The 21,096-nt window shown below is 43.6% G+C and overlaps 2 protein-coding genes and 1 long non-coding RNA gene across 6 annotated transcripts in view; 1 reads left to right on the top strand and 2 right to left on the bottom strand.

The window, feature by feature from the left end:
- RABEP1 (rabaptin, RAB GTPase binding effector protein 1) overlaps positions 1–736 on the bottom strand; it is a 41,374-nt gene extending 40,638 nt beyond the window's left edge. Inside the window, exon 1 of the mRNA XM_065647405.1 lies at positions 549–736. Within this exon, the coding sequence (XP_065503477.1) occupies positions 549–582 (34 nt within the window). The 5' untranslated portion in view covers positions 583–736. The remainder of the gene's footprint in view (positions 1–548) is intronic.
- LOC135995836 (uncharacterized) lies at positions 692–17,655 on the top strand. Of its 3 annotated transcripts, none has more exons than XR_010607190.1 (5): positions 692–772; positions 6,371–6,537; positions 10,048–10,099; positions 10,642–10,763; positions 17,338–17,655. It is a non-coding gene; the product is annotated as an uncharacterized LOC135995836 (long non-coding RNA). The 3 variants fall into 3 exon arrangements; XR_010607189.1 differs by adding an exon at positions 9,316–9,436 and having other exon boundaries at positions 10,048–10,763; XR_010607188.1 differs by having other exon boundaries at positions 10,048–10,763.
- Positions 15,831–20,666, bottom strand: IFT22 (intraflagellar transport 22). Of its 2 annotated transcripts, none has more exons than XM_065647408.1 (5): positions 20,602–20,666; positions 20,171–20,250; positions 19,964–20,053; positions 19,099–19,301; positions 15,831–16,841 (listed from the first exon to the last, which is right to left on the bottom strand). In XM_065647408.1, exons 1-5 carry the CDS (start codon positions 20,638–20,640, stop codon positions 16,723–16,725), a joined length of 531 nt encoding a protein of 176 aa, XP_065503480.1. In that variant the 5' UTR covers positions 20,641–20,666; the 3' UTR covers positions 15,831–16,722. The 2 variants fall into 2 exon arrangements, with proteins under 2 accessions (XP_065503480.1, XP_065503479.1); XM_065647407.1 differs by lacking the exon at positions 15,831–16,841 and adding an exon at positions 17,733–18,162.
- Positions 20,667–21,096: the final 430 nt, after the last annotated feature.

The following is a 21,096-nucleotide window of genomic DNA, read 5'->3' as shown; positions in this document are numbered from 1 at the left end:
CAATGACAAAATCCTACCCAGCCAAGAAACGTCCACCTGGATACAAGCACCATCACCCTTTTTCTCCCCTGCCCAGGGCGGGGAGGCCCTTCCTCACCCCCCCAGGCCCAGAGCCCCTCTCCTGGCAGCAGCGCGTCCTCTGAACCATTATCCTCCCTCCTAGTGCCGCCACGGGAGCCGCCCTTGTTCCACATTGAGCACATTTACAGCTTAATAACCACCTGCGATGCCCCGTCCGTCCTCGCAAGGCCTTCCCGACCCACCCCTCCCAGCCCAGCTCCCCCCTGGGCGCTCAGCGCCCGCCCTCCCACCGCCCGGGCACGGTTCCCTCCTGGCCCCACAGGCCTCTCCGCGGGTCTCCCCCCCACCCCGTCCCGGCCGATCCCACCTCCCCGCCGCCGTCACCACCCACCGCCGCGGCCCGGCGAGGCCGCCTCACCCAGGCCGCTGCCCCCCGCCCCCCGGCCGGCGCGGCTCGGCAGGCGAGCCCGGGGCTGGGCAGGCCGCGGCCGCCCTGCAGCGCGGAGCGAGGCCGCCTCCCCCTTTACCGTCCGTCGAGGAGCTCGGGCCGGGCTGGGCCATGGCTCCGGCGGGCGGCGGCGCCGCCGCGGCCTCCTCCGCCTCCAGCCGCGGCGTCGGAGCGGGAACCGCTACGCCAGGGGGCCCCGGCGAGAGACGGGAGCTGCCGGCCTGGGCCTCCGCCTCCTCCGCCTCATCCTGACAGCGGCGGCCGCCGGCGGGAGGAGGAGGAGCCGCCGCGCAGGCGCCCACGGTGAGACCACGGGACCGGCTGCCGCCACCGGCGCTGGGAGGGCCGGGGCCGCGCTGGCGGGGGCAGGGACAGGGGCAGGGCGGCTTTCTCCGCGCACGCTGCGGCCGCCCGGGTCCATGGTGAGGCGCTTTGTCACCCAACGGCCGAGAGGGGAGGCAGGGGCGGCCCCGGCGGGAGCCGAGCCGAAGCCTCCGCCCGGAACGGACAGGGCCGGGGCGGCAGCGGGATGGTGGAGGGGCTGGTGGGGCTGAAGGTGCCCGAGCGGGTTCCCGCCAGCCCGGGTTCGCCCTGGGGCCTGGTCGTGAGCCAGGCCGCCGCCTGTCCCCTCAGCCTGGCCTGATCCCCTCAGCCTGGCCTGATCCCCTCAGCCTGGCCTGTCCCCTCAGCCTGGCCTGTCCCCTCGGCCTGGCCTGTCCCCTCAGCCTGGCCTGATCCCCTCAGCCTGGCCTGATCCCCTCGGCCTGGCCTGATCCCCTCGGCCTGGCCTGTCCCCTCGGCCTGGCCTGATCCCCTCAGCCTGGCCTGATCCCCTCAGCCTGGCCTGATCCCCTCAGCCTGGCCTGTCCCCTCAGCCTGGCCTGTCCCCTCAGCCTGGCCTGTCCCTTCAGCCTGGCCTGCAGGCCCGTCTGGTCTCCTGGGACGGGGAGTCATCCTCATGTCTGCTCTCAGGCTGGCCTAAAACTTTATTTAATATTTATTGTGCGGGGAGCTGGTATAAGTGACACCAATGAAATCCTGTTCTGCTGTATAAGGCATAGAGGGAAGCAGGGCTGAGCGGGATGGGTGGCTGAAGGAGGCTGTCCAGCCACAGATCTCTTCCCCATGAAAAGCCGGGATTTCATGGTGCGTTGGTCTGTGTTGGTGGAGGAAGGTATTAATCCATCCACCTAACTGGGAAATCGTGTCTAAACTCCAGGTTTTTACCAATAAAAAAGTAGATCTACATCCTTTGAAAGCATGTAAACTCACAGAATGCAGAGTTGGAGTGAAGAATAAGATACCAAGACCCTCAAGGACAGGATCAGTTGCAGCTTGCTTTTCTTATGGCTTCCATACCCTAAAAATCGGTCATTTTTAAACTGCATCTCTCTTCGTGCCACAGTTTTTCAGGCCTTGCTGTCAAAATATGTGGTATGGCAAGGCAGGGGATTCTGCATTTCATATTAAATTTTTGCTCAGTTAATCAAAATACAAACTTGAAATAGGGAGCCTTTGAAAATTATTCCTTTTCATTTTGATCAGTTGAGGTGAATCTTTGCAGTCCTTTCTGTAGTAAAAAGCAGGATTAAACTAAAGATTTAACTTTTCAGTGTTCACAACTTGAGACATGTAGGGCTTTCTTTGGGTATTTGGAGAACCCAGGACTGCTGATTGCTCACAGAATTGCTGGCTTAGTGACAAAATGATCAAAGGACTAAGTATCTATCACTCGAGGTACATTTCCAAATTTCTTAGCTGCTGCTTAGTCTCTTTAGAAGTAGCTGGACATTATAAGCATTCAACACATAAATCCTTTTGAATATCTACTCTTATACTGTGGGAACTGAGCTCTTGAAACTCTGTCCTCGTGTGTTCATATGGGTACCACCCGTATTAACAGCTACTTTAATCTTGCTCATGTCAAGGCAAAACTCCCACACATTTTGATCAGTCTGGGATCAAACCCTGATGCATCACTCCTGCTGCAAACAGAAAGTAAGATAATATTCAGCTTGATATCTGTTGTACCTACAAATGCTTATTAAGGGATGAATATCATAACCCTTCCATCACTTCCATGGCCAAAATATTGACTATTGGAATGGCAACATTTCAAAATCTTTATCAGAAGTGCTGAGGTTAAATATCATATGGGTTTTACACAGCAGTTTGAAGAACAGAGAAACTCTAAAGGGGCTCGTGCTTTGTTTTGGGTATTTTTTTCCTTCTGCAATCTAAATCTCTACTGGCTTTATAGGTATGGTTCTTATCTTCTTTTTCTGAACAGTAATTGAACTTGACAGATGCAAAGGTTTAGGTAGTATCTAGTCAAAATATCTTGGAACCTGGAACAAGTGGGTAACTTCCTCTGTGCCACCCCAAATATCCCATTTAATTCTAACCACTTGCAGTTCTTAGAGCCTCCATCTCAAAGGATTTTCTAACATGACTCAGCTAAACATTAAAAGATATAAGCAAAGTTTAATGGTAGTTTGCAGTCATAGGAACAGGTCTATTGCAGTGGCAGAACCAGCAGAGAGACCAGAAGTCCTGAATTCCAATCCCCGTGCTGTAAATATTAGACAAGCGCAGTATTAATGAACCAGTGAAGCATGGGTCAGCTCAAGAGAGCCGCACATGGGCAGAGACTGGAATAAGCTTCTACAGAAATAAGAACACTCCTGGAATCCCATGCATTTTTATCAAACCTATTTGTCTAAAGTGCATGTTTTCAGCATCAGTATCATGAGCAGGAGACACAAGTTAATGGAAGACGCAGCTTCCTTCTGCGTTAGTACAGGCTGGAGGAGCAGCTGTCACCTTGCGCTCTGCCTGAAATTTAATCTTGCAGGCTTGCTGGAAAAGATAAGTTTGCAGCTTTTGTTTAAACAGTAACATCCAGTGACAAGCAGCAAGTGGTTGTCTGGAGGGCAGGAGTAAACTGAGAGGGACTGTGTTTTTTTTGGTTGCAAAGAGCATAGTGAAGTAATTTACATAACACATCTAGGAGAGAAGTATTTGCTTTTTGCCTGAGGAAAACAGAATCAATAAGTAGCAAAAGAACTAATTAAATCTGTTTTCCTAATTGAGCTGTCTTGTGGTTGACTGACTTCAGTGCTTATGAACGTTCAAGGTCCAAATGCAACTTTTCCTACTTTTCTTTGAGCGTTTTTTCTTTGTGTGGCTTATGTTTTGTTGGGTTTGTTTCTTTTTTCTTTAATTGAGGCACTTTAACCTCAACTGAAGCATCTATTTTCATTAGGCTTTGAAGAATGTAATGATCACTGTCTTTATCTGTGAAACTAGTCCCAGATCCGAGGTCTGGTTGAATTACCCTGTCTATGCCCCAACTCCTCGTCAAGACAAGACCCAATTACATACATTCTACTACCACTTGCAGCAAAGTACTCAGCTTTGGGGGAAGGCACTGCACACTCCAGCGAGTCCCTCGATATGGATGATGAGGGGGCCAGGGCTGTGAATAGACCAATGAAGAGCATGATCACAAAAGCTTTGTATTCATAGGAAGCGAGACCAATAAAATACAGCACTAATTGGTTTAGTTTTGAATGGTACAGGATACTATTGTTGTATACGACAGCTAAGCTGATTCTACAGAAACCAGAGTCTTTAAAAAGATAAGCTAAAGTTCTGGACTTGCAAGGCCAAGTCTACATCTGGCGTAAATTCAGTGCAAACAGGCTGACGTGTGGGAAATGAGAAGCTGGCCTGTAGCACAGAATAAAAATGGAGATCAAAAAAACCCTCTGAAGTTGTGCTGTTTCCCATTTGTGTTGCTTTACTGGCCACAAAGAATTTTGATTTGCCATGTATGGTAGGAGTATGCAGTGAATTACAGGCCCTGCTCCCCTGTGTAGTTCATTTCATAAACCACCCACTGTTTAATTCAATTTATCCAAGAAAGCTGAGTAACAAGGTAGATTTGGGAAGCGGCTTTGTGGGTTGCCAAGACAAGACTCCACCGCACTTGTAGAGGAAGAAAATTGCAGAACTGGGGACCCTCTGCTTGAGCAAGCAGAACTAATTTCAAGAGCAGCAGCTCATCTGTCCTACGTGATGCTACCTGTAGGTGTTACACAGTGAGGATGTTAGTCTGCTTCATTGGGCAAACTGTGAGATCACATGTTTGGTTTGAATGTGGAAAGTAAACATATCACCTGAAAAACCGTGTGTTCTTAACTCCAGATGAAGCCCAGGGAAACAGGAGTTGCACACATCTTTAAGGAGGGACCCAGCACATCACTACAGCAAACTCTGGGTTCATTCAAAAGGCAAGTAATGGACTTCTAGCAAAAGAGAAGAGGAAAAGCAGAATTTATTGCTTGCTTTAGGTTTGCCAGAGTTTGTCTACTGTTTTTCTCACTTTTTTATTTGTTTAAAATGAAAAAGCGTCCAGAGTGTCCTAATGTTTAAACATTTATTTTCTTTTTGTTAAGACTGATGGGTCATTAGCAGTAAGTATTAGTTCTGCAGATATGAGTGTTTTTAGGCTTTGGTCCTTTCTTTTTAATGCAAAGCTTTTGGAGAAAATTTACATTCATCTAAGCATTACCATAAAGAGGTTGGTTGAAAATCCCAAACCAGTCATGCTGTTTGCTTCAAAAGTTATTCTGGAATGCAAGGAATTCAGTCTGGAACAATTACATTATTTGCAATGGTAACTTCTTAGCGAACCCTGGAATAGTTTATGTGGTTAAAAACCTTTTCAAGAGCAATTGAAAAATTATGTTATCCCATCTATTGTTTAAAGGATTCCATGTGGTACGGTTCTTTGAATATATGGAAGCAAATGAAGCCAAAAATGAAAATTTGGCAGGCAAAAATCGAAGTGTTTGCATTGGCCCTGAATGTAGAAATATGCACATTAATGATCTCATTTAAAAGATGTCTATATTAAGATTTGAAAGCTCTCTGGATTCCCAAGGGGCAAGCTCATTGAACATTGTGATACACCATGAAACTAAACAATTTTTCTTACTGCAAAATAACCAACGAATCAGAAACTCGTTCTGTGTGCGTTACAAAGGACACATGAAGAGCACGGTCGTTTGGGTAGCCTTGCTCAGCAATCCTCCATTGGAATTGTCATTGCAGAGAGGCACAAAACTAGCACTGCTGTGCTTAGCCGTGCAGGGTTGAGCCTTAACCGAAATCCGCCTTCATCGGTGATTTAAGTAGAGATGCTGGACTTTGTATGGCAGTAGTTGGAGTGTAGACACACACAGTCCATCCCACTGGCTCTGTTATTGTAGCAGGATTTTGTAATAGCAGAGAGCGGGTACCAGCAAGGCCCACATCAGTCACCACACGCTCATCAGACCTCGCCCAGCAAAGCCCAGCGTGATCCAGCAGCAGGGACAACAAGGCTAATGGGACCCCAGGGAGAACTCTCTTGTTTTTCACTCTGTTCATGAGATACTTTAAAAAGAAAAAGAAAAAAAAAAAGAAAAACTAAAATAACAATAGGTGGTTCTGCTTTTTGAGGCTGTTTTGCATGTAAGTATTGCATATAGTAGTATCTTTCAATACAACAGACCACATTAGCAGTAGCATCTCATGCATTCAACTTCCTAATCTTGAGAAGACCAGTTCATTAAAATCAATGAGTCACGTCAGATCTGCAGGATTGAGCCATTTATCCCATTTTCTTCCTCTGAGGCATAAGCAGATCAGATGTCCCATAAATTCTAATGATTGCAATGCCCACTTGCCAAGAGAAGGAGGGAGTGTTGCAAGTACCATAAAATTTGTTGTCCCATGTGTGTCGTATTAAATGGTGTAGCCAAAGGATTTCCATGTTAAGACTTCAGCAGCAGTGCTCATTTTGGAGTGTTTTATTAATCCAACCACTGTTAACTCTCAGTATGTCCCTTTCAGAACTGTCTTTGGAGGTATTTAGAACATGATACCCAGGAAGACTGAGCAGCCTTTGTATAAACAATGGACCAGGCAGCTGAAGAGATGCAATAGGATTTCAGCGGATCACCAAATCTTTGCAAATCCTTCAGCTGAACAAGCCCACCCTTCTGAACAGTTTAATCCAGGTAGGACTGCTAGAAGCTCCAAAAGCATAGCTCAAGGTCTTCCTCTGAGTGGGAATCTTCAGTGATTCCTGAGCCTTTTCTGGGGCTTTGCCTATGCCCATATGTGCAGAGGGAGACCGACCCAAATACTTGTTGCTACAAACTTAAATCACACATATTAAGCCAGTGGGTAAACCCAGCTAGTCCAACTATTTCCCAGCAATGCCATCCCACCCTTATGAATCCTTTTAGTCCCTATTTTCCCTGATTTCTCCTAGCTGTTACAGTGGTCTCTCTATTTGCCTCTTTATTTTGCTAGAGTGCCTTTTCTAGAGCTTTGTCCCTTAGATGCAGTCACACAAAATATTTGTACTTCTATGACACTTTTCACTGCAGATAGGGCCTTTTAGTAGAGCCAGAAGAGCAGGAATTATCTCAGATTTCCAGGCTGCAAAGACTCAGATAGCCTGATTTGCCTGGGGATACACGAAAGTCAGCAATGGGAGGGGAGAAACCAAACATGTATCTCCCATCTCCCTATAGTGTTTTTGCCATGAAGTGTATTTCCTTTGCTTATTCATCACACCTTTTAAAATATGAAAAAGCTTCTGACCTTCTTTGAAAAATAGCTGAAGAAAAACATCTGTTGTAAAATGAATATTTCTTGGCAGGTAAAAAGATAAACTCATTTTCTATAGAATTTCAGTTTGTTTTCTCTCAAAAATATTTGCTGCTTCTTTCCTGCCTGCTTCTTTCACCATTCATGCAGGATTAAGAAGCTCCCTTCTCCTTTGAGACCATGGGAGGTTTCACATTACATTGTTAACCTCCTGCAGATCATCACACAATCTGAGTTAGATTTACAGGCAGACATAATGTCATTCAGCCCACTTTATGCCACTTACATCTCTCTTGTTGCTATGGGAAACATTGATAAGGAACCAATTAGCAAATAAAATATTTGAGGAGGAATGTGAAAGCCACTGCTTTGTGAATTTGTGTGTAATAGGCAGTGACATTTTATTTGTCATTTGTCCTTACCTAGCAGAGCTTCTTCCACTGCAGCTTCAGCTACATTCTGTGTAGTCAAAACATGCTCTTCCCACAGGATTTAGAGGCTTAGACATGTAACTGTATCTGACCCCAGGGAATTTTTACAATTCTCATGAGAAGAGTTTGCTTGCTTTGAAAGTGCTTTTGCTGGCATGAAAGTGCGAAGAGCACCATCCAGTGCCTAGTCAGAGTAAATACAGAAAAACCCGATGGCATTGGTACATAGGCATCTCTGCACATCTCATAGTCAAAGTAGACCTGGTGGGGTGCACAATGATCTAAATAAAAAGAGGCTGCAGTCAGGTATAGAAGGAACTTCTAAGAGAAGACTGGCAAAGTTGTCAACCCTTCAGGAAGGCATGAGACAACCTGGAAGATCACATTGTCTAAGTAAGAGCTGTATTCTGAGTTGGAATGATTGATGATTGAAGGAGCAAAAGACAAAAGCAGGAGGAAGTGGGGTGGCAATAGATGGGACTGGTGAAGAAAAGTATGCAAATTGAATCCGTGAGAGGAGGGAGCTATGGCAGAGAGAGAAAACTGGGCCAGATCCTTATCCTGTGATCCTTCTCCTTTGCGGAGTGGAATCAGCAAAAAGAAGCTAGAAAGTTGTACTGGCAGCTGAGAAAATACAGGAGAAGTGCAGCTTCCACTGTCCGGTCTCAACAGCCTTGTATTGCTTGACAAATGCCCTGGATTTCAAGAAGGAGAATGATTTGGAAAAAGATTTTGCACAGAAGTGTGCAATAAGTAATAATTCTTCCTATTACATATGGCTACAGGCTTTTGGTGGGCTAGAGAGAAGGAACTAATAGGAAAACAAGGAGTACCTGAGGCTAAAAGTCAGCACAGACAAAAATTTATATTATCTGCAAAGAAGTGATACCCAAATAGATGTCCAAGAAAAAGCATGGAACTTTTCCATGAACTAGTAGTTGTGCAACAATCTATTGAAACTCCAGGTAAACAAGGAAACAGGAATGTTTGGTATATTATGAACAGGATATTTGTTAACCAATGATGAAGAGTGCTCCAGTTTAGTACAATGTTTGTAGTAACATATCACTAATATATTCTTCCTAAAATCAGACTTTGGGCTGACATAATTTAGAAATGCTGTAATCCAAGACAGCTCCTCTTGTGTTCAGCCTTCCCAGGAACAACTTAGCATGTGTTTGCTCTTATTTTATATTGAACTTGCAGAGCACAACTCATTTCTTTGAGTAATATTAAGCAGTGGGGTTTTTTGTGCCCTGTGGCAGTGGTGCCCAGATGGAGCGGTTTGAATACTGAAAACATGAGAAACCTTTAACATTCTATAGAGCTCTGTTAAAGTTGTCTGAATAGAATATCTGGTATCAAACTTTGGATAAATCAGTTTCTGCAAGTATTTGGACCTGCTCTGGGTCTGTGCTTTGTTCCAGCTTTACATTCCCTCTCTTGCTTCCCTGCTTCTAGAGCCAACAGAGGATGATTTATTGCCTGGTGCAACCTATTAAAGTCCCTTTGTTGGGGCTTGGCCATTAGTTGAGCAGATAGACTATAAAAATCACTTTGGCACCTGTGGAGTTGAAATGGCAACACTGACTTAAGATCTCCCTGAAAGGCTCTTTATCTGTCCTCAAGGTGAAGGAGGAAGGAGTCATCATCCAGAGACTTCTTTCAGGGAAGATATTGCCTGACGTGTTTGCAGAGCATCTCACCCTGTTGGAGAGTTTCTGTATAAAACCTCTCTGTCCCCCTTAGGGACCTCACGTGGGTCTACCCGTGCGAGACTTCCCTGCCAGGGAGGTGACTGGTGTCCCACAGCTCAGCATGGACAGATCCCACTGTCAGTCCTGCTCTATGTGGAAGAAAAACTGCAGAGGTGAGGAGTGAGAAGGGGAAATGGGAGCTGTTGTCAGGTTGTGTGACTGATGCGGTACAACAGATGCAAGTGCCCACACTTAACAGTCCCACAGGCCCAGTCTGCCAAACCACTGTGGGCACAGAGTGGAAGGGCAGGCTCAAGCTTTTCACTTCAATAACTGAGGCAGCAGAGGCAAATCAAGGGCTCACGCATATGTACCACCTGATTTAGAGGTGTTTGAGATTCAATTCTTTCACTTTAGGAAGCGTTTCAGCTCAGAAGGGCTGAGCACACAGAGCTCCCATTGCCCTTCCTGGAACTTAGGACACTTGGCTCCACTCCTGGGCAGAATTTCAGATAAGTGGAGTTGTGAATCTCCCAAATTTACCTGTGCAGAGGCTCTGACTCCTGGAGCTATGACCAAAGCCATGAAAGAGCATCAAATGGGAATTTCTAAGTTGCACCGAGAATGTTGTGAAGCAGCTGTTTCACATGTAGTAATCAAGAAAAATGTCTCACAATGTAACTGTTTATGCTGTTGAGGAAGTAAGATATTTTGAGTTATATTCCTTTAAGATGTCTTGCTATGTTTAAAGGGCTGATTTTCTTCTCTTTTGTGTCGTTTTCAGGCTTGATACATCAAGCAAACTTCAATGGAGTTATTTTTGCCTCACACCAATGGTAAGAGGAAAGAGAGGCAAGTTACTAATGTTTAATGTTACTTTGTGCCAGATGTTTTGCTGGTAGAAAGCCATGGCTCCACAGGCACCAATTTCTTCAGGATCTGGACTGTCTGGCCCAATTTCTTTCTCCATTTTGGATGTTCTGTGAACGAAACTGCTTTATTTTGCAATATTGAATATTCATGCTGGGAAGTTATAAGCAAAAACAAAATAATGAGAGACAGGGTTTCTAATAAGCTTCCTGTCATATGATGCTCTGGTTCTGTTGAAGTAGATGTGGTTGCTGACTCTTTTCCAAAATATTTGTTGAGAGGCGATTAGATTCCATCATACTGATGTTATCTCTTTCTGATCTCATTCAATACAAGTAATTCTGTAAACAGTGAAATCTTTTTTCCTATGGATTTACAACTTGGATTGTGTTTCAGCAGGGATTCTCTGATGTTTAATGGGGATTGAGTTCATTTTAGCCTGTTTCTTCAATAAGGGATGAATAATCTTTCTTCTTTACTTGGCCGTCTACTTTCACAAAACTTGCAGGAATTAAATATCTCAAGCATGTCAAATTTGAATGGGAATTAGGAACCAGTTCCAAAGTTATTTGGTGCCAACTCATGTAAACAAACATGAACACAAGTCTCATTTTCTTACAAAAGCAAAAGGTAAGAATTAATTTTTTAATATTTTGTCCTTGTATATTGCCTGCTTGATCCTATTCTGTTTATTTGTGATCAATCATATAAGATGTGCTTTATTTGTAAATTTATTTTTGTAAATACTGTTAGTGATCTCTTTGCCGTATTATTCCACCTTCATACTTAACTTTGTTAGCCTGGCTATAAGAATATACTGTCCACCTGTGAGTCAGCTTGTTTATCTCACCTGTCGCTTCTTAAGCCATTGGCCATTTTCAACCACATCTGATAGAATGAGAGAAGTCTCAAAGTTATGAAATCCTTAAAAAAATCATTACTATAGGTCTGTGTATGTCTGTATAGAGAATAAGGGAGGAAGAGCCTTCTAAGAGGATAGAAATCCTTAAAACACAAGTCTCTTGGAAACTGGTCTTCAACAGCACTTAGCATATAATGCTTGTTTGTCTAACACTACTAGGTTTTTCTAGGACTGGAAAATTACTTATTTAGTAATGGAAATTGTTTGTGTATCTGTTTGGCTTCTGTTGGTTCAGGTAGTAGAAAACTGTGGGAATGCCTGTAGAGATCACGACTGCCCAACTTTGTATGATAGACCTTGTGCCTTAACAGGACACAGAAACTCCCATTTAGCTGAGTAGAGAGAAGAGCACAGGGTGGCAAGTTTTAGATTTTATTGATATTACTTTGTAAAATAACCTTTAGCTTTTATTGCTACTGCTTTGTAAAATAACCTTCATGGTCTGCAGACTCATACCTGTGCAGGTCTGTGTGACCTGAGATTTATTACACCGCTACCATATTTGTACATCTCTCTCCAGCTCCTGGATATGAAAGAAATTGAAGGTCCAAAGTTCAGCTTTAAGTTAATAGATCCAAATATACCCAATACTTAACTTTCCTGGACAAAGAAACTGCATCAAGGGTTGGCTTGTCCTGTTGTGTTGTGAAGGTGTCAGCACCGTGCGCTGCAAAGCTTCATGCAACCTTAGGGGAAAACAAGGAAAAAGCCAGGTGTATGTTCAATGGAAAACAGATGGAGTTTTCATTAGATATTACTTTTAATGATCTGCTTTAAAAGTAAATATACACTATTCTGAGCAGAAGAGCCTCCTAATAGCTTTGTTTAGGTCCCAGGCTCATTATCTTAGCTACAGATAGAATCGCAAGATCTTTGTATCATTAGGAGTTCCAGTCAAACCTGCCTACCATTATTAGAATTCCAAACACAGCAAAACAATTTTGGGGCCTTAGCAATATTTTTCCCTGAGACATATCTTTAATTAATGACTCAGAGTTATTATTATGGGCCTGGCAGTTGGTTGCTCAGTTTCTGGAGTATTGCTATTTAACCTAGGTCAGAATGAAAATATTCATTGCAGGGCAGATCTTTGTGAAGGCCAGGCCCTCAAAGAAGCAGTCGACTTTGGTGTGACTCCTCTGAGTGGTCTTACTGGCTGTGAGGCAACCCCAGCAGTCCAGAAAGCCTGAAGATCCTTCCTTAAAAAGATGAACCCTGCAATCTGTGCCTGTAGGTACTAAATCAGCTTTAGGCAAGTGAAGAACAATGAAGTCCCAGGGTTTTAGGAATAGATAGTTGCTGCCAAACCACAATAAATGCTTTTGTCTGGAACTCATGGAACAGTAACATAGCAATGGAGGGTGTACCCTTGTCTATTTATCCCTCTGAGCAAATTCTCAGAGACATGTTACCAGGATTCAGATAGATTTTATGAAACTAGTAGAGAAATAGGCTTTCATTTCTGTACAAAGGGAGGAAGAGACAATGGAACTCACCAAAACATATGGCATGGTTTTTGTTCCTGTCTGAGAGTTATGCAAGCAAAGGCCAGTGCCCATCCTCAGACAGGACTCTCTGAAAGTGAGACTCACATGAGAAAATTGATGTTACCTTTCTTCTGCTACAAGTTGACAAAATTGTTTTGCTTCCTCTGCATATGTACAAACACAACCTGTGTCTTCAACTGATCATCAGCTGGAGAGTATCAATCAGAATCCAAGTTTCTCAAAGTTTAAGGAAGTTTGGAACTGATATTCTTGTTCATTGTCACTCTGTAGAAAATGCCTACATAAATAAAAAATACCTGCATTAATAAAAAAAGAAATAAGCCCCTTGTTTTCATAAGAAAGAGACTAGAAGGATCAAGTCCAGTGACACTGTATCACAAGCTGTTACTTAAGCACCATTCTGAAACCAGGCAGGTTTTTCCGACTGCTTCTTATTGGGAGACTCTATTAGAAACCTCCTCCAATTTCCAGATCAGATTTATTAATGACTTGTTTATCAACACATATTATTGTGCCAAAACTGTCTTTTGTTTAGGTTATATGCAGGTAGAATGTGAGCCTGAATATTGGGTTTCTGCTGCTTTTTGTCTCAGGAGAAAAAAACAGGGCTTAAATATAAGGTCACCTTGTATTCAAGATCAAATTATTTTGTCCTACAATTCAAGGGGGTGAGGAGCAGAGTAAGCAAAAGGAGCAGATGATAAAAGAGTGCTTTATATTTAGGTTTGTGTAGCTTAGAATGGTCCAGCCTTTTAGCACCAGCATCCCTGCTCTAATGATTGCTCCTGTTATCTTATGTCCAGGTAAATACAGTCAATTTTCTTTCTTTGTGATATATTTGCACAAGTCAAGTGTGCCCTCTCTTCCTATGTTGCTAGAGTGAAAAAACAAATAAACAAACAAACAAAACCAAAAAAAAGTAATCAAACACTTCTCATAGAATTATTTCTTCCTTCTTCAGCCATTCGGGTGGCCCTTTTGTGATTCAGTGTAGCTTTCTGAGCATGGGTGACCAAACCTGTTCACCATCTGCACAAAGCCAGTTCCATCAGGCTTCTGATTACAACAAGAGGTAGGAGGTTTCCAGATGCTATTGTTTGTGAACAGGACTAATTTTCTGAGGATGAATTCTGAGCAAATTCTGAGCAGGCGCCTTTACAAGATACCTAGTTATGCAAGCCTCAGTCACTCAAGGCGGAATCTTGTCCTAAGTAACTAACATAAGATGGATCGATGCAGAAATATGCACATGAACTGATAACGAGCCTGCTTTGTACACCTGAATTAACCCCCTGGACTGCTTGGAGCAGGAGGATATGGTATCTTTTATTCACAAGTGCAATAGTATCTGTGTGTGCATGAAGAGCACTGACTAAAGCTCAGTAAGTTAATGTAGGGGTATTTCTACCATCTCGGGAAAGGCAGCTTCTCAGCAAGGTAGATTGATGTGTTGGGGAATTTTTGCTGCACCACTGAAGAAATTCCACCAGTGAAGACTTCTGGAGACGTGGTGAGAGGAAATACTCACAAGTGACCTCCAGAACAAGGTACTCCTGTTGAGAAGTCGAGTGGTTTAAGATCTGATTTTAAGAGGTCCTGGATACTTTCTGGAAGTTGCTTTCTGAAGTGTCTGCACATTGGCAACCTACATATTTTAAACCGAGGATGCAAAAACACAGCATGGATGGGCACTCTTAAATGTGGTGGCCTACGTGACTCCCTTGTAGTCACTTGGCAGTTCAAGAATAGAAATAGGAACACAGGGTTTCTTCAGCCTATTGTGTCCATTAGAACAATACTGCTGAGAGCAACTAAGACCAAAGGCCTGGCCTTCAAAATATATGACTTGAAAGGAAAGCTGCATTTTTTTGGTCAGGTCCAAATGTATTTCATTCGGTTTTGCTGCTACTCCCAAAGTTTGGTTGTAAATAAGTATGATTTTACCCTGGAAGCCACACATCTGGATTGCAGTGCCTGCAACTGTTTTCATCCTCACAAGTAGTTATTGGCTTCATAATGTTCTGCATGTGCAGAAAACAGCTTGTAAGACGTAACCTGAGCAAACTCTATTTTATAATTGAAGAGTTTAAATGTCTTAAAGCACCAGTCTGCAAGATAGCCACAGCCATTAATTTTCTATGTATGACCCTGAAGTCTTAATATTCTGCATTTCTAGCCCTACAGAGAGAGTTCTTGTGATTCTGACTGCTCCTTACCAAATTTCAATGTCTATTCTTTGTCCAGATAGCTCAACTGTCCGAAGCAGTGATGTACCAACCACTTTTGTGGGAGATCTGAACTTGAGTAGAGCTCATCTATAGCTATAAACCTTTCTGTAGCTACACAGCAATAAAACTTTGAAAGTAATTTTTGTACATCATAAATATAGTGATGTAAGCTGTCAGGATTATCAATACTCAAGGCCAAGTGACAAAATAATGTTGCATCTGAATAACTTCTGGTTAAGTAACAGGTTGTTTTCTCAGTTGGCAAATCCTGGAGTCTTTGGATTCTGCACTGTGGAGGCCAAATGTATTTGAATTAATTAATATTTAAAATGTTCTATGTCCCTGATTCCAGCCTCAGTTCCCCAAACCATGACAATACAGTTGATCGCAGAAAAGCCACTGGAACAAATAGCCACTGAATTCCAGTATGGACAAGAAACCACAGAAAGGGACAGGGAACTTGGAGACGTCCAGTTTGCGCACTTCTTGGAAAAGTCATCCAAAAAGCCTTTCCAGACTTCCAGGCATGGTAGTAAGGTCCTCAGTGTAGAAGAGAAAAACATGCTGCAAATTTGCTGTTCTGCTCCTAAATTGTTCCTACTCTTGTTAAACCTGTGGCTGGCCAACTGACTTCCGTGTAACTTGTAGCTGATTACTTCATGTTCCCAGTTTCCTTTATGCTCCTCTGGGCAATTCTTTGCTCTGACAAGCAGAAGTATGCACAGAGTGATAGAACAGTCACTTACTAACCACAGCCCTTCAGGCAAGCAGGTGGGACTGTGCAACCCCGGACTGGGTAACACTGCGTAAGGTGCTGTGGCGTTGTTTGAAGCTCTGCACAGTGCTGATGGCCCAGGAAAGGCTGGAAAGAGCAGAGAAAGGGACCTAATGTATGTTCATCTGGTGTTCTCGGACCCCTCTTCTAACCAGGTGTCTCTGTTGACCTGTCTCATAAATCATTGATAAATGATACTTCTGAATAAATACTTTATCTGTATCTTCTCCAGTACTAAGGATTCATTTTTCGTAGGTCTATGCATTTACTGTGTTCTTCAGCAGTCACAGAAATTAATCTCTTGGCCAGGTTTTATGAATGATGTTCCACATTTATTACATATTATTACCTTTCTGGATGATATAAAGTCAAGTCAAGGGACGTGTCTTTCGTTCTAACAGTATTTTTCTTCTGTAATGAACAATGTGTTGCAGTATATAGATATGCCTGTTAATTTAGATCCTTTTTTGAGTTTAAAGTAAGATCATGATTAACGTTTTATAGGAAGCAAGGTGGTGAATAGGAGAGTTCATTGACTTTCCAACCCTGGAATCACCCAAACACTGGTTTACATTCCAAATAAAATATCTGGTGGGTTTCACACCAGTCTTTACCAGTGCATATCACAATGTTGCTGTTGGGAAAAACGGAATTTATTAAGGCAGTATATTATTGGCTCCAGCACCACACAGCTGGCAACAAGGAAAAAATAATCTAAGGCAGCATGTAAAAAACTTGTTCTCTAGTTAAACTGTGAATTTTCCAATAACTGCCTCCAATAGACCACCCTACGACACTGATTGCAAACATATAAAGCCTGATTGTTTCAAAAGTCGTATAAATAAAATGTAGATGTTGAAATGCCAACCTCCCACTATTCGCCTCCAACCTTTTTTCTTCATCTCTTGCTGCTTATTTTGCTTTTTCTCTCCTGGTGTCCTTCCTCTCACTGATGTTTTCTTTCAGTACCCTCCTCTTTTCATCTCAGAACTGAGTGAAGCTTTCTGTAAGGGATGTTTACTAAAAGACAATGTTGCTGAGAGAAAAAGGCTGTTTTAGCAAATATGCTTTAAAGCAGCTGCAGCTCAAATATAGCTGCATGGCATGAATATGCAATGAAACAAAATCTGTAAAATTTAGTGCTGTGGGTGAGACATCATTCTGACAACGCATTGATTTCACACTGTACAAGGTAAGCTGCAGGACAAGGTGAAACGGGATGCTGCTCATGGATTTCTGTGCTTCCTGCTTTCAGTCTCTTCTTTAAATTATCTTCTGAAAAAAAGAAGTATGTGTCAGTATGGATACACATTTCTGGTTTTTATTTGTCATTTCTTTGGCGGTTTGGGTCAGTGACAAACTTTGGTATTCATCTCTTGTTGGAGCTAATTAGTGTGAAATGTACTACAAATTTATCATGGTTTTCCATACTAAAAATTAAGCAAGTCGATAAGAGTTCCACAAAACCATAATTGACTTTCCCTTCGAGAACAAAACAGGTGCATTTTTTAAATGTTTTTATTGCGTTAGTACTGCATGTTAGAAAAAACGTGCCACAGCAAAACACTCTAAGAACAGGGATGAGTGGAAACCAAACAAATCAGAAAGTGAATTATCTATGGAACCACTTATTTCAATGCAACGGGAAACAGTAATACAAGTTTCTAAACAGCTTCTCCTCCTCTAGAGAATGCAGAACTTTTTTTTCTCCATTGGACCTCCTGGGTCAAAGTATTGCACTACACTGAGATTTCAATTCTTTCCCTCCCAGAGAGACCTAAACATTGTCCCCAGCAATACGTTTCTTCTGTTGGAATAGAAGAAAAACCTAGTCCTGGGAAAGACTGCAACCGACTCTGTCTTGCCAAGGCAATAGCTATGAAATGTGCTCTCTTCAGATGCTGGACAGAAAGATAAGGAGAACTTGGAACATTAAAATGTGGATTCCACACTACGACGACTACTCAGATCTCTATTCCAATCAGTTTGTACTGACTTCCAAAAGCGTCACTTTTCCAGGCACACTGCTAGTACGAGCACTTGACTCAGACGCTTCAACAGAACTCCACGAATCTTATGTTCTGTCAGGCTTTCTTCTCTTAGCACCTCTACAAAAAAGGATGCTGAAGTGATGACCGATACCTTTATCTTTTGGTCCCCACTAACGTATTAAACAGCACCTTCCTGTACCTCTGATACAAATGAAACCAATGTGCAGCTAAAGTCAAGTTACCCCAATTCTGGATGTGCAGGCATCTCTTTGGCACCACAGTTCATCTGATGTCAGCACTTTTTTTTTTTTTCTGGTGAAGTCATAAATTGTGCATTATTTTCTCTCAAGTGTTTATAGGCTGGCAAATTCTCGTTGTGAGGATCTGTTCACAGGCTAGCATAGCTTACCAAGTAAAAACAATCCTTTTTCTTCCCTGTTCAGTATTTTTTTAATATTAGGAAATAATTGACATTTCTTCCCTCTCTCTGCTCTCATTTATTAATGTGATAATGCTTTTGAAGTATTTCATAAATTCCATGCGAACATCTTCAGGGTCTTCTTCCAAGTTGGAATGTATGAGTTTTAGCTTATTCAGTGGGTAAGCTTTGAAGGTAAATAAAAAATAATTAGGCATATTCCTTTTATAAAATAAATATTCGCAATCAAGGTCATGGGACATCTCATGCTGAAGTCAGATGGAATTCAGTAGTATCCAATGTTTGATACCCCAGATAACATAAAACAGGTGAAGAAGAAATGCATCATAGCTTGTTAGCATTACAAACAAGTACAACTTGTAGTTAGATGGAATTGTTCAAACATTATTATTAAAGCTTAAAGTACTCATTTTGGTCTCACATTCAATTAGGCAGAATCAAAAAATTCAGCACTGAATTGCAATTTTACTACTGAAGTGATATGATATTCTTTGGTTACTTCAAAATTATGGAATTATATTGTTAAATATGTATTAACATATTAATACTTATAATAAATATGTATTTGTTTGAACACTGGAACAGGTTGCCCAGAGGGAGTGTTTGTTCTCATTTGTATAAACAGCCACAAATAATTATGCAGTATATAAGATACCTATTACTAATTTTGAGAGGAAGATCGTTAGCTGTTTATTTCAAAGCGCCCCTGTTCTTTTAATCAATAAAACACAGGCTTAAATGGCCACAAAAGTGTCAGTTAACAAAAGATAAAATTCAACATAAGGAACAAACTACTAGTGATGATGGCAAATGGCTACAGACATCAGGAATTCTAATTCCTGGCTCAGCTACATACTCACTCTGTGACCTTAAAGAAGTCACTCAAACTTTTCTTGCCTTTACTTTCCCTTTTGTTAAATAGGAATATTGCTCACCCTCTAGATGACCTTTCAAATTCATTATTTCTGTTTTTGCAAAGCACTCTAGTGTTCTTTGAATGGCAGATTTAAATGAAAAATGCAAACCACAAGGTATGAAAAATTTTAAAGATACATAGTGCAATAAAAAACTGAGTTACAGATCAAGTTTTCCATCTTCTTACCCAAGGACAGATTTTCTGTGTCCCTCGCACTGCCTGGCTTGTGATGTGCAACCAGGAGACACTGACTATCGGGCAGTGACTGCTGCTGCACAAAGCAGGAGTACCACATTTCAATTTCTTTCAGGTGACTGGGCAGCTCAGGATTGAAGATGATTATTACGCCATGAGAGTCCTTCATCAGAGCTGGCCAGCATGTTTCAAACCTTGAAAAACAGACGCATGGAAAATGGTAAGAGCGATAACCTGGAAAACAGAAACAACCAATCCAACATCCTCAAGTTTTCTTTTTCCCTCCTCGAGAACACATTTCAGTACTTTTTCTTTGTTATAACATCAGCTATCTTGCCAGTGATCTATCATATTCCAAGTATTTTGACTTAGCTATTACGTTAGTTGGTCCCAAGATTTGCTGACCAATGTAGTATTTGGTCAAATGCTTATTTGAACTTTTTCCCTAAAAACTAACCTATCCAGTTCTTGATTGTATCTCCTGGAAATTAAGGCTTCAGTCATATATATACATTGTTTTGAAGTCCACTCACATAATAACTTCAAGGAGACAAAGGCAATTACAGAGTGGGCTTTTGTCTCCTGTACTTGTAACTTTGTTCCGGGAGCTATGGACTTTATTCTTATATTCAGTCCTTATCCAAAACAATGTTCAGTGTCAGCTGGGATTATGGCAGAGAATCCCTAGTATTAGATGCTTTATAGCAGAAAGCTATAAAAAATATAATGGGCTAAAGAGGTGTGAATATTCTTCATCTCAAAAAGATCATTGGTTTTAGGCCTTAAGTATGAATATGTTATGTAAACAGCACTGTTATGAATTAAGTAGCCTGGAATAAGGATGATGCGGACATACTTTTGATCACCACTGCAATCCCACAATTCAAATCGACACCCAGTTCCTTTGCTGTTACCATTCAAGCTCGGCTTCTCATACTCCAGGATCCTGTGAAAATGAGTGAATATACAATGGGATCTCATTCTACACTCCACCACCACCAGAGCGGGACTTTCTGGGGGGCAGTTGTCAGGGCTTTGGTTCAGTCTGCGAGGTTTCGCTCACCTTACTCCTTGCGTCGGGCTGTAGCTGCCAATGCCTTCTGTGCTCTCCGAAACAAAATTTGCCAACACCGATTTCCCAGACTGGCAGAGAGCAGGAATCAAAGACACTCGTCGGAATTTAATGTGCCAAAGCCACAATAAAGAGAAGAGTGTTTATGCAAGCACCCTGCTGTCCCTCCAGCTAAGGCGCATGCAGGCCTGCCCCCTCCTCCCTCCCGCCTCCAGGGACCCCCCCCGGCCCCCACAGCCGCATCCTCCGTCCGGCGACGCCGCCAGCGGGCCCGCCTGGGCCAGGCCGCAGCGAGCGCGGCGCTCAGCGGGCAGCCGCGGGCCTGGGGGAGGGCGATCAGGGGGCCGGGGCGGAGGTAAATACGACCTCGGAGACGGTGGGAGGTGGCCGGGGGAGCCCCCGCGGGCCCAGGCCGCGCTCACCTCACGGGGCCCCACCAGCAGCACCTTGGCCTTCAGCATGGCGGGAGGGGGCGGCTCCTCCCGCCCGCCCGTTGCCCAGCAACGGGAGCGCGCTGCCCGCGCTGGGAGGGCGGGGGAAACGGGAGAAGGCGCGCTGCGATTGGCTCTGCCGCCGTCACGTGCCGGGGGAGGGCGGTGCGCACGCGGGGGTCCCGCCGCCGCCCGCCCGGCTTGAGGTGGCGTCTGGCCAGGTGGCGGGAGCGTCCGCGGGGCCGGGGGTGGGTCCCGCTGGATCCCCGCTCCTCCACCCGTCCGCGGCAGCTGCTGTTCCTCTTCTCCTCACACGCAGCAGGGCCTGTGGCGCGGGAGGTGGACGCGGCCTCTCAGGTATCCTGGTGGTGGGTTTGCCCCGGGCCTCTCCTGAGGGAGCGGGCGGGGCCGCAGCGGCGGGCGCGAGCCCTGTGCCGGGCGCGAGCCCTGTGCCAGCCGCGCGCCGTTTGCAGCGCCGTTTGCAGC

Source organism: Caloenas nicobarica, chromosome 17 (assembly GCF_036013445.1).
Source record: "Caloenas nicobarica isolate bCalNic1 chromosome 17, bCalNic1.hap1, whole genome shotgun sequence".
In the NCBI taxonomy this organism is placed as follows: Eukaryota; Metazoa; Chordata; class Aves; order Columbiformes; family Columbidae; genus Caloenas; species Caloenas nicobarica.
The sequence above is the reverse complement of the archived record's forward strand: the minus strand, read 5'-3'. Positions and strand labels throughout refer to the sequence as shown.

What these genes read in the sequence shown, in the direction of transcription:
- IFT22 (XM_065647407.1), bottom strand. Translation starts at nt 20,640, where the DNA reads ATGCTGAAGGCCAAGGTGCTGCTGGTGGGGCCCCGTGAG. An exon ending in GATTGCAGTGGTGATCAAAA is followed by an intron (nt 19,302 to 19,963) that starts GTATGTCCGCAT and finishes CTGTTTTTCAAG; the next exon opens with GTTTGAAACATGCTGGCCAG. An exon ending in CACAGAAAATCTGTCCTTGG is followed by an intron (nt 18,163 to 19,098) that starts GTAAGAAGATGG and finishes TTACCTTCAAAG; the next exon opens with CTTACCCACTGAATAAGCTA.